Source organism: Sciurus carolinensis, chromosome 8 (genome assembly GCF_902686445.1).
Source record: "Sciurus carolinensis chromosome 8, mSciCar1.2, whole genome shotgun sequence".
In the NCBI taxonomy this organism is placed as follows: Eukaryota; Metazoa; Chordata; class Mammalia; order Rodentia; family Sciuridae; genus Sciurus; species Sciurus carolinensis.
The window spans coordinates 131,819,527-131,836,696 of record NC_062220.1 but is presented as its reverse complement, the minus strand read 5'-3'; the positions used below and the strand labels follow the sequence as shown (position 1 = coordinate 131,836,696).

The 17,170-nt window shown below is 39.0% G+C and overlaps 1 protein-coding gene across 12 annotated transcripts in view; it reads left to right on the top strand.

Annotated features, from left to right (window-relative positions):
- The first annotated feature begins 1,682 nt into the window (after window positions 1-1,682).
- Git2 (GIT ArfGAP 2) overlaps window positions 1,683-17,170 on the top strand; it is a 47,075-nt gene continuing 31,587 nt past the window's right edge. For all 12 annotated transcript variants that reach the window (XR_007109777.1, XM_047560708.1, XM_047560704.1 and 9 more), the window contains exons 1-7: window positions 1,683-1,848; window positions 5,744-5,877; window positions 7,721-7,833; window positions 8,433-8,538; window positions 10,444-10,530; window positions 10,641-10,771; window positions 13,724-13,818. Coding sequence is in view for 11 of the 12 variants with exons in the window: in XM_047560708.1 (XP_047416664.1) it covers window positions 1,797-1,848; window positions 5,744-5,877; window positions 7,721-7,833; window positions 8,433-8,538; window positions 10,444-10,530; window positions 10,641-10,771; window positions 13,724-13,818 (718 nt within the window). In the remaining variant the exon portion in view is untranslated. The remainder of the gene's footprint in view (window positions 1,849-5,743; window positions 5,878-7,720; window positions 7,834-8,432; window positions 8,539-10,443; window positions 10,531-10,640; window positions 10,772-13,723; window positions 13,819-17,170) is intronic.

Sequence of the window (17,170 nt, the reverse complement as noted above, 5' to 3'; positions counted from 1 at the left end):
TACAACTAGATCACGTAACTAGGCAAAGTTATTCAATGCATTCTGAAAACATTCCCTCTGCCTTCTCTGCTTATGTGCATGCAGCTTTTCAGATGCCTGCAGCAGCTGTTCAAGAATCCTGGCCTAATCCATTCTCCACACGTATGGAGGGAAGCCCAGAAGATTCATGAGTTGTTGAACCAAAGCAGGATGCAAGAGCGTCAGGATGACACCAGAAGCTATACTGGGATGTGTAGGAATTATGTATTGATTTCCACATTACACATCTATCACAATGAAGAGACGGACTTAACACCAGTGCTGCTCAGGCCTGTTCCAGGTCTTGTTCTTTTAGAAGTCTTGTGAAATTGATCTTTTTTCTCGTCAACATCCCATGTTTATTGAACATTTCTCCTATCTCATTCTGAAAATTCCACAAAGACTGCAACCACATCTGTTTTGCTTACCAGAGTACCTAAAATCAAAATAATACCTGGCCCACAATAGGCACCCAACATTTGCTCCATGGAGATCACAGTTATGTTTACATCTACCACATAACAATAAACATTCATTATTGTTAGGGTCACACCTCTTTTTTCCTTTATTCTGATTAACTTCACTTCATTGTGTTTGTCTCACACCATCCTGTAAATTACTCTAAACCCTAGCTATTCTTATTTTTAAATTCCAAGTTTATGAAGAAAAGTAGTAATTAGAAAATAACAGTAATATTAAAAGCTGCAAGAGCACGAATTTAAAAAAAAACAGTAGTAGCTACTCTTTATTGAAGGCTCATTATGGAGCAGGCATATCACATTTTCCCACAACTTAATCCATTTCTGTAGCCAGTTAGTAAATATTTAGTTTTGCTGGTTACATACACATTTTGCTGCATATTCTTCTTTGCTGTTCACTCTCATTCTTTCTCTCTCTCTGTCCCCACCCCTCTCTCTCTCTCCTACTGGGACTTGAATCCAAGGACACTCTACCACCTAGCTACACCCAAAGCAGGGTCTTACTAAGTTGCCCAAGCTGGCCTCTAGCTTGTGATCCTCCTCTCTCAGCCTCTCCTGATTTGCTAGGATTACAGGCAAGTACCATCACACCTGGCTCTCTTCTTCTTTTTCTTCTGTTTTTTAAATTAAAAAAAAAAAAAAAACTTAGATGATAGGCCATACAAAAACAAATTGTGGACTACAGGTGGACAACACATTATCTACATTTTAAAAATAAGATTAAAATGGTAGCCTAAGGAAAATTTTACTTATTTTACTTTTTTTGTTTGTTTGTTTTGTTTTGTTTTGGTACAGCTACCCTTAGTAGAACATAAGCTCCATCAGGACCAAAAATGCTCTCTTCTTTGCTTACCATCTTTTCTCCAGTGCCTGGAACATACATATTTCTTGCCTACAGGAATGAATGATTGAATCTGATTTAACTCAGGGAGGTCGTGGATACACAGTTCTGATCAGAAGATCTTGCTGGTTCGTCTGGTATTAATCAGTGCTGAGATGAAGAGAATCTTTTCCAGAAAGGATGGCCCAAATGCAAGAGAATTTAGAAACAGGACAGAGGATGCTGGGGCAGCTACCTGCCCTTACTCAAGATGGCGACAAGGAAGCCTGCCCTTTCCGGTCACATGACCTGCAGACAAGCACCTCCCCGCGCTTGCGTGCTGCGCCGCGGCTGCGAGGCGCTGAGGGGAGAGGCGCCGTCGCCTGCGCTCCTGAGGAGACCCGTTAGAGCGGAAGCGCCGCCGCCGCTGCCTTCGCGGTTCCCGGGCCCCTGGTTCCCGGCAGGTGGAGGTGGGAGCCATGTCGAAGAGGCTCCGGAGCAGCGACTTGTGCGCTGACTGCAGCGGGCCGGGTGAGTCGCACCGGCCGGGCCCGCTCCCCTTTGCTTCCCTGGCCGGGACCCCTGCCCCGGAGCCGCCCCCTCGAGGCGGGCGAGTTCCCGAGGTGGAACGCCGCACCCCGAGGCGGGGGTCGTAGCGAGCGGGGCCCCGGGGTGGCCGTGGGGCGAGACCTGCCCGGGGCCTGTCAGCCCGGCGGGCGGGGGGCCGCCGCCCTCCGGTCCCTGCGGTCCTTCCTTCCCCTTCGCCCCCTCGTCCCCGTCCCGCCAGGGAGGCGGCGGGGTTCGCGGCCGCTCCCCCGACAGGAAGGGGTTTGGGCAATCCGCAGGAAGACCCGGTTACAGAAGTAAATGCGAGCGGCCTCCGGGCTGCGGCCCCCAGAGGCTGCAGGTGTCAGCCCTCTCCAGACCCCCGCCCCGCACGCGGGCCTTGCCCGGGGTGGGCGACACTCCCCGCTCGGCTGTTGGAGACTTGCCAGAGGGTCTGGGTGGATGACGTCTCCGCCCCTGACATCCCGGCAGCCACTCCACGGGAAGAATCTGCAGGTCGGGGTCTTGCAGACACTCTAGCACTTCGGACTCACTGCAAGTCTCAAGTTTGGAGATCCCAGGGGCCTTGGTTCGCGCTGGATTTTGCCTCTGAATGACCTTGGACTGGTGACTTCACTTGTCCAAGGCTTGTTTTCCTCATTTTTCCGATGAGAATAACCGGAGTACTATGCTCTGTGTTTAGGAAGATTCAATGGTTATTCTAAGAATCCTTTTATCTAAGCTGCTGCTGCTGGGTTCTGTTTTTTGTTTGTTTGGTTGGTTGGTTTGTTTTGTTTTGTTTTTCCTTTCTTTCTGTTATTCAGTTCAGAACCCTTGCACTCCTCTAAAGCTAAGAGTTGAATTTCTGAATGGTACATTTTTTGCAATCTAGCAAACACACACACACACAGTCACTGGTAATATAAGCATATAAGAACACTGAAAGGCCAAAACCATTCTCCCCTCACATACTATTCAGAGTTTAAAATCAGATCTGTTTTAGTAATTGGAACTCAATTGATTATTATATGTTGGTTTTGGTCCTTGGACTTAGGAGCTTTGAGTTTGAAATAATTTAAATGCCAGATGATTTTTTTTTCTTTTGAATCCACAGTGTCTAATTAGCAATCTTAAATGAATCACTAAACACCAGTGGCTTTGCAACTATTCCAGTCTTGATCTTGTCACTTGGAAGTAAAGACTGATTTTAAATAGTATTGTGATAACTCAACCTTATATGGTTATTTCATGAGCTGGGTAGTGCAGGTGGTGTTACCAATTTCCTTTGAAGATAGGAAGGGGATGGCAGAGTTTAAGAAGAGGTGTTTTGTACACCAAGTTTATACAGACTGTCATTTTCTCTCAAAATGTTAATTTGTTCCACTTCCTTCTTTTCTTGTTGTTTTTACAGTTGAGCTTTCTGTGATGTGTTTGATTCACATGTGTCTGGCTTCAGACTTCCTCTTGAGATACATTGTTTTGCTCCGATCCTGATGGATTGATTATATGGGGCACTCATTATATGTAGCCACTCTAAATGCTATCTTGTATTTTTGCAGGTTTTGTGCATTTTGAAACATTTTCTCTTCCATTGTATCCTTTTAGTTGTCTTGAATACCAGACCTACAGAGACTTGAGTCACTTCCTTCCTGTTTTGAATGTAATGAGGCTACCTTGAAGTGTTCTGTGAACTTGAACAGCTAGGAATTTATGCTCCCTTTTGTGCATGCCCTGATGAGAGTTATCTATAGGGTTAGGGACCCCTTTGATATTCTACTGAGCACTAAGGCCTTCTTTCTGCGAAAATGTACCTATACTTACTCCTTCACACAGAATTTACACAAGATCTGGGGGAGAACACAGACATTTTCAAAGTCCATTTGTACCGTCCATGGAACCTAAATTAAACCCTGGCATCCAGATAAACTGGAAGGGTGTTACCCAACCTCATTCCTGCAAATTCAGTTTTAATTTTTCTGTGTTGTCTTATTCCTGTTTAATTTCCTCCAAGAATACTGTGAATCCTCTGAAAGATATGTGACAACCGAAGCTCTGTACCCAACCTGTTGTGTCATTAGTAGCAGTGTTGTAATGTGTCTTTTTAGGGGTCCTTCATCTTGATGTTTCTCATTTTTGCTCTTTAGAATGTCATAGTAGTACTTACAGAGCTGCATTTCTCTGAATTGCTGTGTTTTACTTTTTTTTTTTTTTCATGGTGAACATTTAATTATGATCATTTTTTTTCTTCGTACCAGGGATTGACCCCAGGGGTACTTAACCACTGAGCCACATCCTTAACCCTCTTCATTTTTTATTTTGAGATACGGTCTTGCTAAGTTGCTCAGGTCTCACCAAGTTATTGAGACTAGCTTTGAACTTGTGATCCTCCCACCTCAATCCCCTGGATCAGTGGGATTCCAGGCATGTGTGCCAATGCTCCTGGCGATCGTGTCTTCTTAAATATTGTTTTTAAATGAATCTGTTCCATTTTAAATATATCATAGTCTTAAGTTACCTAAAAACCTCTGAAATTTCTACTCACTGGTACAGTGTTCATGTGCAACATTCAATGGTACAAGTATTTCCAATCAAAAACTTTTTCCAGTGATTGTGAATTTCAGTGGGTTCTTTAAAATATTTCTTGATAACTAGAGAATAATTTAGAAAAGATAGAACAGCTAGCATTTCTGAATACTTACCATAGGAGAGCTACTTTACTTTTTATGCCAACACCCTGGAGATGTTATTATTCCCACCTCACCCATGGTGAGGATACTCGAGCAACTTGCCTGAGATCATTGTGCAAGAAGTGACAGAACTGGAGTTCAAGCCATGAATGGCTTGCCTCCACAGCCAGCCCTCCTCTACCACACTCTGGTTCCCAGGATTTGTCTTTGATTGGAATCCCATAATTTTTCATTATATGGTCTGAAAGGATTTGAATAAACTATTAAAAATGGTAAGGATGATGTATATGCATTTTAGAGTTTTTAAGGACATTGAAGGCTTTAAAAATATAACCCTAAGACCACACAACTTGAGTGGCATCTATTGTCAGTCTTTTGTGAGTCTTTTGAAATGTAGAGATTTGTCTTTATTTGGGGGTTTTAAGTGTTCCATTTACTTACCCAGATCCATCCTGCTTACTAAGTGTGTATTGCTTCTTGTTTGAAAGGATGTCTAACTTGGAATTTCAAAGGAAAAAAGTATTAATACATCAAAAATGTTACTTATTTTTATTTTACATCTTTGCCTCTGTGAAGCGGCTTCTTGTCTTTCAGATCACTTGCAAGGTTGGACTCAGTTGTTTGTTTAAAACAACTAATGGATACTATAGAACATTTTCTACAGGAGGAGACCAGATTCACCTGTCCTCAGAACCCTAGCAACCCAGTAATTCTATAGTTCTGTCATTCACAGCTTTCCATTAGCCTGTAGACATGTTGATTTGTAGCATGCATTAGGGCAGCAGACATTTCATTTACTTCAGGTACTGCCGTGTGGATAATTCACTGTCAAAATTATATTATCTTGCTGTTTGTGGAGATTCATCTGTACTCTCTCAATTTGCTTCTCTTATGTTGAATGAAAGAGCATCCAGCTGAGATGGTAGATCCACATTAGAGTTACAGATTGTAGCCCTGAACCAGAAAAAAGACAACTACTTATTATGGGCTGTTGGTGTCAGTTGGCATTGTGCTTCATCAGCCAGAGTAGGTAGTGTGATTTGACGTGATTACCAGCTAGATATGTTGACAAGCATACTAAAACAACAAAAAGTTTTGTTTTTCTGAAAAACCAAACTTCAGATATCTTCTGCCATTCTGTCGTATAGCAGCTAGCAGGTATTCTTGCCACTGAGATTTCATTGTCTTTTCAGATCCTTCCTGGGCATCGGTAAATAGGGGAACTTTCATATGTGATGAGTGTTGCAGTGTCCATCGAAGTCTAGGGCGTCATATTTCCCAAGTAAGGCATCTGAAACACACACCATGGCCTCCAACACTGCTTCAGGTAAGGGTTAAGAAGAACCCAGTTTGTAATTTATGTTTTAGCAACTAAAGTTTCTCTACTAAAAAAAAAAAAAAATATATATATATATATATATATATACACACACACACACGTATATATATACACACACATACGTTTATATACATATATGTATATAAATATATATATTATATATACATACATATGTATATAAATATATATATTATAAATATATATACACGTATATATACACACACACATACATATTTATAAATATATTTATATACATTAATATTTTTTTTTCTTTTTCTTGTTTTTTTTTACCTTGGAGATTTTGCCAAGTTACCCAGGCTGTCCTGGAACTTTCGGTCTTTCTACCTCACCAGCCCAAGTAGCTGGGATTGCAGGCTTGTGCCACTATGCAGACCTTTACTAGTATACTTCTTAAATCTTATAAAGTGGATCATAATCAAATAGAGTTTTCATGCCCATCAATTTATAGTTTAAGTATTATCCCATATTGAAGTTATCATTTAAGATTTTTTCTACTCCTAACATAAATCTTGTTCCCAAATCTCAATCATCTATACATAGAAATTAAAATTTCCTAGTAATTTTTTCACTGCTGACTTTCTAGATTGTCCCCTGAAATTGTTTTTAAATAACCCATCTTTTAAACATCCCATAATTAATGTTTCCAAAAGCTGCTGCCTGAAAAACTTTTCATTACTGTACCTAGTCCTGAGTACCTGCTAATATTTTTGGAACATTTTTTTTCTGCTTTGATAGAATGACTGGGATTCATTAAAAATTTCTAAAGTATCTGATTTCCTTTTTTTGAATCTCTCATTACTAGTCAGACCAAATTAATGTGCTTTCATTTCATGCTTCCATTAAGTGTTAAGTGGGCTCTTTGTTTTATTTGGGGTCTGATATCATGTTACTTGTACTTTTATTTGGGGTACACATTCTTAAGGTTCTCCTGGAACTCAGGTTTAAGTGTGCATTTTGCCTCCATTTGTCTTGAGTACACATCACTAAGTCTGTGGCAGCTGCATAGCTTGTCCCTTAAACTTGCCTGCATGAACCAAGAGGTGCAAATAAGCAGGTTTGGATCTATGATATCTCCATGAATATAAAAAGCAGATGGGAACATTTTAGGAGTTTGCTTTGAAATGAAATTGAGAGATGTAGATTATTAATAATTTTTGCTTAGAAGTCTCAAGTAGCCTATTCTCATGTGAAAGGGGTTGTATGCTGCTCTCAGGTCTGTGTTTACAAAGCCAGACTCTATTATAGAATTTGAATTAAGTTCAGAAATGAGCAGTTTAATTAAAATGCTGGGGTTGATCTTAAAGCAGCAATTCCCAAAATATGAAACATAGCCATCAGTGGTACTCAAGACAGGTATAGATAATACTCACGTATTTATTTTAATAGTTGTGTTATGTTAACGTATATAAGAAAACTGTAATGAGCACATCATAACAATGTTAGTAAACGTTTTGAAAATGAGTGGATTTAAAGAAAAATGTATAAAATTAAAAACAACTAGTGTAGCTTCTAATACCTGGGTGAAATAGTATTTGTTCAAGCTTGAGAAACACTGCCCTAAAATGTTCCTCTTCTTCAATATATGACTGTAGTACAATCAAATCCATTTAAAGTTTTAACTGCCATACTGGTCAAAGCTGAATCCTGAATACAGGCTCATGTTTCTCATTCTAAAATCAGAAAACAATGACATGAGTAATAACCCAAACAATCTTAGTATATGTAGTGGGACTTTGTTTCCCACTTGTCACTGATTCTTTTCTAATATTTGTGTAAAATTAAAATATGATTTTATACTGCTTGATTTTAGATGGTTGAAACCTTATATAACAATGGTGCAAATTCTATATGGGAGCATTCTTTACTGGACCCTGCCTCTATTATGAGTGGAAGACGTAAAGCTAATCCACAGGATAAAGTACAGTGAGTGGAATGTTTATAAATACTTCTACTTCTTCATAACAAATGGGGCCCACTAAAAGGAGTACAGCTATTTTTGACCAGCCTCCACCAGGGCAGTGCAGGAGGTGGTTACCCCAGTTGCATGTAGGCTCTCTGCTGGTGGAAACTCAGAATGAGGCAGGTGGGGACCATCTTTTTTGCATGGTTACTGGACAGGAGTCAATGATTTCTCCAGCTGGAGACCATGGCTTGAAGGTTGTAGATATGATCAGATTTAAACCTAGGTACTCAAGCAAGAGGCAATCAGACCAGAAATCTAGGCTCTCGGCACCAGCTACCTATGAGATGAGACTAAATGCCACTTCCTCCCAGGGTTGTAGTCAATCCAGAAAATTACACAGAGAAGAAAACTGCTATAAAAAGCAGGTATTCTGCAGTCCCAGTCATTACAATGACTAATGTATGTTTTCAGACTTCAGGTCTTGCTGCTGAAACTTACTTCAGCATTGTTCACTTAGTGGGGGATGTGGGCCACTTCCTCTTCTTTTTACAGTACAAAGAATGGGGAATGTTGTATCTGAACTGCAAGTGAACTGTTTTCTTTTTTGTTTTTGAACCAGTCCCAATAAAGCGGAATTCATCAGAGCCAAGTATCAGATGTTAGCGTTTGTCCATCGCTTGCCCTGCCGGGATGACGACAGTGTGACTGCCAAAGATCTTAGTAAGGTGGGTCATATCTTTTTAAAGTCCCTAAAAGATCTGGATAAGGTAGCATATTTTTTTATTTGGGGTGGAAAGGTGTCAAAAGGTAAAAAAGAAAAAAACTCATTTTTGTACAGTAAATAATCAGTAACAACTTTTTTTTTATAATCAGTTTCATCTCTAATTTTTTTTTTTTTTTTTTTTTTTTTTTGGTACTGGGGATTGAGTCCAGGGCCATAACTCCAGACCAATTAGGGTCTCCCTAAGTTACTTAGGGCCTTGCTAAGTTGCTGAGGCTGACTTTGAACTTGTGATCCTCCCACCTCAGCCTCTAGAGCTACTGAGTTTATAGGCATGCCTGGCTTCATCTATAATCTTAATTCAAATGGAAGCCATTTGTTGTAATGGGGGTACAAGGGCAGAGGAGAAATAAGTACATAGAAAGCTGTGTTTTTTCAGCATCGTTTTTAGATTGTATTTTGATAAATTTTTGTTTACTTTTGAAATAGGAGCCATCTCAAAATTTGTTTGTAGAAGGACTGAAAAATCTTTGAACTGTTGTTTCTAATAAGTACTAGAAAAACATAGTAAAGAAAAGGCTAACTCCTTCAGGTTTCCAGGTTGCACAGTAAGAAGGAGCTTCAGAAAGTAGGTTGTGACTCAAAGCTGTCGTACACAGAATGTTTTATTATACTTGTGAAATGAGTGGATGATTTTCTTTATGTGACTTTAGCACATCTTTGAGGAATGTCATAAGAAATGCACATCTTTACTTTCAAACACTTTTTGACAAATGCTCACTAACACGGAGCATGGGCAGTCACAGTTCAAAATACTATATTTTGCATAGAAATGTAAATTTTACTTCCACTAGTTAATAAGACTCAGTTTTATTTTCTTTTAACCAAATTTAAAAAAAATACATATTTGAATGGAGTGCAAGAATACTTGTTCCATATCTATGATGAGGGTTATTGAATCTTGGAGACTTTAAGGAAGTCAGCTCATCTTCTTACTGTTTAAGAACTTTTCTGCAATAGCACAGAATTTGGCATGCCACAGGCCTATTTCCCACCCCGAGACACTTCAGGAAATCACTATGTATGGCCAGGAATAGTGTGTGGAGAGGGCACAGTGTAAGGCAGAGTCCTGTAGCTTGCACGGTGTAGAAGTCGATGTGCTAGGTCAATGACAATGACATCAATTAATCATTATTATTATTATTAAGCATTTTCTGTATGCTGGGTTCAGTGCTAAACCCTTTATCATTGAACCCTTACCTTGTCAATAGGTAGCATTATTATCACCTTTTTTATTTCTTTTTTTTTGTGTGTGTGGAGGGAGAGTACCAGGGATTGAATCCAAGGGTGCTTAACCACTAAGCCACATCCCCAGCCCGTTTTATTTTTTATTTAGAAGCAGGTTCTCACTTGGTTTCTTACAGCCTCACTAAGCTGCTAAGGCTGACTTCAAACCCTCAGTCCTCTTTCCTCAGCCTCCCAAGCCTCTGGAATTATAGGCATGCACTACCACACCTGACTGCTATCACCATGTTAGAGATGAGGAAACTGAGGGTCAGCTTACTTAAAGAACTTTCTCAAAATCATACAGGTTGAAAGGGCTAGAACTTGAAATTCAGGTCCCTCAAACTTCAGAGCCACATGCAACCAACCTCCTCATATTGTCTCTTACTGAGGTTCTGATTTTGCCACTTGATTGAAAGAGGCCTGCATTTGGGCAGTTCAGCCTGATCCACCCTACAACCCAGAAGTGGTTGTGACCAGCAAAGGAAAGACTGTTCCGTCCACCATACTAAGCCAAATAAAGATTATGTGTTATTAATGCATCATATGTTAAAATAGTATACCAGCTGCTCTACTACATCATTCCTGGCGCTTTTAAAAAATTCTTTGTCTGTGTGTTTTTCAGCAACTCCATTCAAGTGTGAGAACTGGGAATCTTGAAACCTGTCTGAGACTGTTATCTTTAGGAGCCCAAGCCAACTTCTTTCATCCTGTAAGAAGTCACGAATTGCTTCAGATATTAAATTAAAACTGAGTTATATTCAAGTAGCCTTCAGTTTGTCTAATTTGCTTTCCTAACAACTTTTTATTAATTACTCTTAGGAAAAAGGAAATACACCACTCCATGTCGCCTCCAAAGCAGGGCAGATTTTACAGGCTGAATTATTGGCAGTATATGGAGCAGACCCAGGCACACAAGATTCTAGTGGGAAAACTCCTGTTGATTATGCAAGGTAGGAAACTGAGATTCTTGCCACTTCTCTGTGTTGGGTGTTATTCATTGCTTGGTAGCTAAGATGTAGATGATTAATGTTTAGCCCCTTTAAAGATTTACCTTCTAGCCAGGTGCAGTGGTGCACACCTGTAATCCTAGCATCTGGGGAAGCTGAGGCAGGAAGACCTCAAGTTCAAAGCCAGCCTCAGCAAAAGCAAGGCACTAAGGAACTCAGTGAGACCCTTTCTCTAAATAAAATACAAAATAGGACTGGGGATGAGGCTTAGTGGTCAAGTGCCCCTGAGTTCAATCCCCAGTACCGAAAACAAGATTTGCATTCTATTATTCTGCAGATGAAAATATTTCAAACACATACAAGCGTAGTCTGGCAAAATCGGGGAAGCATAGAATCATAAAACCTGTATGCTTTGCTTCTAGTCTTTAACTTGATCCTTTATCATGCCTGCTGTTTGAGACATAGTTAGTGCAAATCAGGTATCATGAATTATAGGCCTACTTTTTGTTTTATTTTGCAGTACTAGGGATTAAATCCAGGGTCACTGTCACTGAGCTATATCCCCCAACCCTTTTTCTATTTCATTTTAATATAGGATCTTGTTAAGTTGAGACTGACCTCAAACTTAGGATCCTTCTGCCTCAGCCTCCCAAGTAGCTGAGGTACCACCATACCTGTCTCAGTTTTTTAATATTCTTAGTCATTGCTTAACCTTAAAAGCGAATCTATGGATAGATAAATAATTTAAAAAGTGTAGTAAAATGTTAGTTATACGTTTTAGGTCATGAACATCTGAGTGCTCACTGTAAAATCCTTGTAATTTTTCTTTATTCAAAAACTTTAAATGCTGGAAAATAAGTATTCCATTGGTTAGCCTGAATATCATTTAAATGACAGAAGATCAATCATCTTTCCTTCTTTTTCCAAATTTCTTTTATTAACTGCAAAGCACCATGCTCTGCTGCATATAGGATAAAATGGTGAATCAACTAACCTCTGTCCTCCTGGAATTTACTGTCTCTTGGAAGAGATGATTTATAAGGGTCTAAAAGAGTTCATTGAGGCAAGATAAAACATGATTCATTGGCAAAATGGACAATAGATTTTAAAAAGCATATGTAAGTTTTCTTCATTGCATCCCAAAAGACTAGGAAATTGCTTTAGTTGGTTTTGAAGACTGGGTTGTATTGGGGCATGCAAATGAGGAGCTGCAGTGTTCCAGATAAGGGAAAGGCAGAATCAAGATTTGGATGTGGGGAGACAGGCACATGCAGCATGGCAGGAGACCCTACTGAAGGGATCCATGAATATTTGGGAATGACAATACAGCAATACAGTATTTCATCAGACCTGAGACTACATTGACTATACAGTGCATCATTATTTCTTATGGCACCACAAAAGAAAAAAAGTTCTGCCAGTTAAATTATCACATACCATCAGTTATAGAGTATTTTGTGATTCCATAGATTTTTAAAAATGAGAAAGAGAGCTGGGGATATAGCTCAGTTGGTAGAGTGCTTGCCTTGCAAGCATAAGGCCCTGGGTTCAAATCCCCAGCACCACAAAAAAAAAAAAAAAAAAAAAAAGAGAAAGAAACACATGTATGTTAGGTGCCCTTCAACAGATGAATGGATAAAAAAAAATGTGGTATATACAATGGAATATTACTCTGTCATAAAGAAGAATGAAATTATGGCACTTGCTGGCAAATGAATAGATCTGGAGACCATCATGCTAAGTGAAATCAGTCAATCCCCCAAAAAAATCAAAGCCAAGTGTTCTCTCTGATATGCAGATGCTAACACACAATAAAATGGGTGGGGGAATAGAAGGTCATTGAATTAGACAAAGGGAAATGAAGGGAAGGGAGTGAGGATAGGAATAGGAAAGACAGTAGAATGAATGGGGCATAACTTTCTTGTGTTCATATATGAATACATGACCAGTGAAACTCCACATCCCCCATACAACCACAAGAATGGGATCTGAATTAGAACAAGTTACATTCTATGTATATATAATATGTCAAAGTACACTCTACTATCATGTATATCTAAAAAGAGCAAATAAAAAAAGTAAAACAAAAATGTGTATGTTAAAAATGAAAGATGTGTGGTAAGTAAGAGGGTATTTTGTAGTGTCTTGAATAATAGAAAAAGAAACTGACTGAAACTAGATTTGACCTTTAAAGAGTAAGCGAGCCTGCAGTAAGTACTTTATCATTTACTTGGAATTTCAGCATACAAACCTTGCATGTAATAGTCTTTCAATCTAATAATTTATTTATAAGTATTGTGACCAAAAGGATTCCAATCAGCTTCAATATTTATTTCATGAATGAAGAAAGGCAAACATATTTTCTATTATGGAAATTGAAGAAGATAAGAAAGTAGCTCAGATATGAGCTCTGCATTTGGTCAGTGTGTCTCTCCCTAAATTAAAGCTCTGTAAGTGGTTTCTAGACTCATCCAGAGGCAGACTGGTTACCCAGAATCATCTGAAGGAAGGGCCTTCTTCAAAATATTGATGCCTAGACCCATCCCAGCCTTATGATTCAGAATTTCCAGGGGCAAGGTCTGGACATTGTATGTTTCTGGAAACACTCTAGTCAATTTTTTGGAACCTCTACGCTTAACCATGTATTAATTTTATTTTCTCACTTCATTACACGAATTTATTCTTTATACCTCTCATAAGTCTTTGAATTTCTCATTAAGTATTCTGTTTTGTGCATTAATAAAGGAAATGAGTGGTTCAGATGGTGAAAACAATTTATAAAAGTGGGACTCAAAGTAGATCTTAACAATCTGCCTCACACGAAAAAGGTCAATTATTCTAAAAAGTCATGTTTGCTAAGCTGCTCAGGTGTCTCAGGGGACGTCTTTGTGCTTTCCTGCTCTCTAGCCAGTGAATCATGAGCGATATCAATGGTACTTTGTTTTCTCTTGGTAGGCAAGGAGGGCACCACGAGCTGGCAGAACGCCTTGTGGAAATACAGTACGAGCTGACCGACAGACTGGCCTTCTATCTCTGTGGCAGAAAACCTGGTGAGTGAAAGGATAACAGCTTCCACATACCTCCACCCTGGAAGATTCTGGAAAAACAAGACAGGACACTATTTTTATGACCTCCTCTGTTTTAACATATCCTTGAAAAAATTGTGAATAAGGGTTTTTATATGAAAAGATGTTGGTCAAATTCTCAGCTCTATGTAGAAGACACAAAGTTGATCAAATCTCCTTGAACTTTTAGTTTTTAAAACTTTTGTTTTAGATCTGGAGCAGTAGCTGTTTCAAGAATCAGAGCATAATCATGCCAGTGTTGAATGTGCTCTGTAGTTCTTGAATGTCATGGAACTAGCAATGGAAGAGCAAAGGAACAGCTTTTGTACTTATTTGAAGAATTCTGCTAAAGATACAAAAAAATCCAAAAGTGATTTCACCTTTATCTAGTCATCTTATTTGTGATAGGGAGCAGGGATCAGCAAACCATGGTCTGTGAACCAAATCCAGCCTGTCACCTGTTTTATTAAAGTTTAATTGCAAACTAACCCGACCACCTCACTTAACGTCGTGTGTGTGGCCGCTTTCACACAACAGTGGCAGAGTTGAATCAATTAAATTGTTGTAAGACATGACCACAAAGCCTAAAATATTCACTGTTCAGCACTGGACAAAGTTTGCCAACCCCTGATCATAATGTCCACATACATGTACATGGTGGTTCTCCACCCTGTTTGTGCAGTAGAGTTAAGAGCCCCTGGTGCAGTTTCACTGCCGAGTAAGATGAGTAGGCACACCCATCCTGTCTCCTGATGAATGGCACTAAAAACCCTGGGCCAAATGCTCAAGGTAGCTCTCTGAGGACTCTGAAGAGTAAATCCAAGTGGTGAATTAGGGAACTTGAAGTACCATCAAGCTGGTATTGAGGGTCCTGTTTATTGTGCTTCTGATAGGAGTCGAGTGGCATAACGAGGGCAAAGAAGCCCTCTCGAGTCCTAGGAGCAGTGAATGGAGCTCCTGCAAGACAGAGAGCAGGGGATTCCCCTGGGGTTTTTTCCTTCTTTCTTTTTCTGTTAGCTCCCATCCCAGGAGCAAGTCTGTGGCTACACAGTTGCCTAAATTGTCTGATCAGAGGCATGAGGTAGTGTGGATTGCTCTTGTTTTTCCCCCCATTCTCTCACCCTGCCTAGCAGGCAGAACCCAATCTGCTCTGCCTGCTAAAACAAAATATTTACACTCTCCATAGAGTTTAAAGAAGGCCCAGAGCCTCACAACATAATATTCAAAATGTCCAGGCACCATATGTAGTGACTCAATAGATGAAGAACCAGATCTCAGGAAAGCATTCAATAGAAATCAACCCCAAGGTGACATAGATATTGAAATTATCAGATTTTAAAGCAACTAATAAGACCATGCTCTAAAAAAGTAAAAGTAAGCATTCTTGAAAGAAACAGAAACAGTCTCAAGTCTCAGGGAAATAGAAGGTACAGAGAAGAACCAAGTAAGAATGTTAGAACTGAAGAGTACAAAATTCTAGAATTTTAAAACTCACTGAGTAGGCTAAATAGCACCTGAGAGATATCAAAAACAAGTCAGCAAACTGAAAAATAGGTCACTAGAAATTATCCAATTTGAGCAACAGAAAAAGGAGTGGGAAGGAAAAAAACCTGAGTAGAGACATAAAAAAATACTGGAAGATCTGACGTGGGTACCATCGGACTCCTAGAAAGAGAGGAGAAAGAGTGTTGTTCAAAAAAAATGTTTGACAGAATATTGGCCAAAAACTCTAAAAATTTGTCAAAGACAAACTTACAGGTTCAAGAACTTCAGCAAACCCCAAAGATGATGAACTCAAAGAAATCCACATTTGGAACATGAGAACCAAACTGTTGAAAGCTAAGATTTAAAGGAAGCATCTTGATAGCAGCCAGGAAAAAAATCCAACACATTCTAAAGGTTGAGCATCCCTCATCCATTGTGCCTAGGACAGAAATGTTTTTTTTATTTTGGAGGCTTTTCAATTTGTGAATATTTGCTTATATTTCACAATTAAGTATCCCTAATTCAAATTGTCCCATAACACCAAATTTTTTGAGCATCATCCTGATTCTCATCAGAAACCATGAAGATGAGAAGGAAATCCAATAATATTAAAACACTGAAAGAAAGGAACTATTGCAGCGTGTGATAGTACACACCTGTAATCCCAGCAACTTGGGAGGCTGAGGCAGAAGGATCACAAGTTTAAGGCCGGCTTTAGCAACATAGTGAGACCCTTTCTCAAAAATAAAAAGGACTGGGGATGCAGCTCAATGGTTCAGCACCCCTGGGTTCAGTCCTCAGTACCAAAAAGAAAAAGAAAAGCACTGTCAATCCAGAACTCCATATCCAGTGCATATAACCTTTTGAAACCAAAATAAAGACATTCTAAGATGAAGTAAAATAAGAATTCATTATTCTAAGAGAAATTCTAGAGAATATTTTTGGGTGGAAATGATACCAAAGAGCATCTTGGAACTTCAGGAATGAAAAAGAACAGCAGAAATAAGTACTGGGGTGATAAAATAGATTGTGTTTTCCCCTTATGGTTCTATAAGATACACATGAGAGTTGAAAGCAGAAGTGGTCAACAGGTGGGTTTATAGCATGTCAGTATCATGCATGTGATAGCTGCAATAGGAAGGGGACAGAATAAAGAAATATGGTAATATTTCTATATTGTACTTAAAGTGGTAAAATATTATTTCTTAGTAACTTGTGAAAAATATATATTATAATACATTAAGTAAATGTATTCTAATCCCTAGCACAGCCACTTAGAAGAGTTGTCAAAAACTGTAGAGATAAATTAAGATGGAATGTTACAAATTATTCAGATAATCAAAAGATATTTTGATGATAATACTCAAGCCAGGCATGGTGGCATATGGCTATTAGAGCTCAACTACTTAGAAGGATGAGCTGGGAGGATTGCTTAAGCCTAGAAGTTCAAGACTAGTTTGGACAACGCACATAGCAAGACCCACCCACCATCTCAAAAAAATTTAAAAAAGAAAAGAGAAAAAAGGGAAAAACAGAAATCTGAGAATCAAGCAAAATAAATAATAAAATGAGAGGCCTAAAACCAGATATATCAATAATTACATTAAACATTTATATTCTAAAAATTCCAATTAAAGAAAAAGATTGAACTATATACTGTGTACAAGAAACCCACTCTAAATATAATGATGAAGGTAAGTTAAATGCCAAAAGGTGTACAAAGACATTCCATACAAACCCTAAGTAAAAGAAAACTAGAGAGAATGTATTCATAGCAGAAAAGTAGACCTCAGAGCAAGGAAAATTAGAGAGAGATAGAGGAACATAAAGGATGCGCAGTGTCACTTCACCA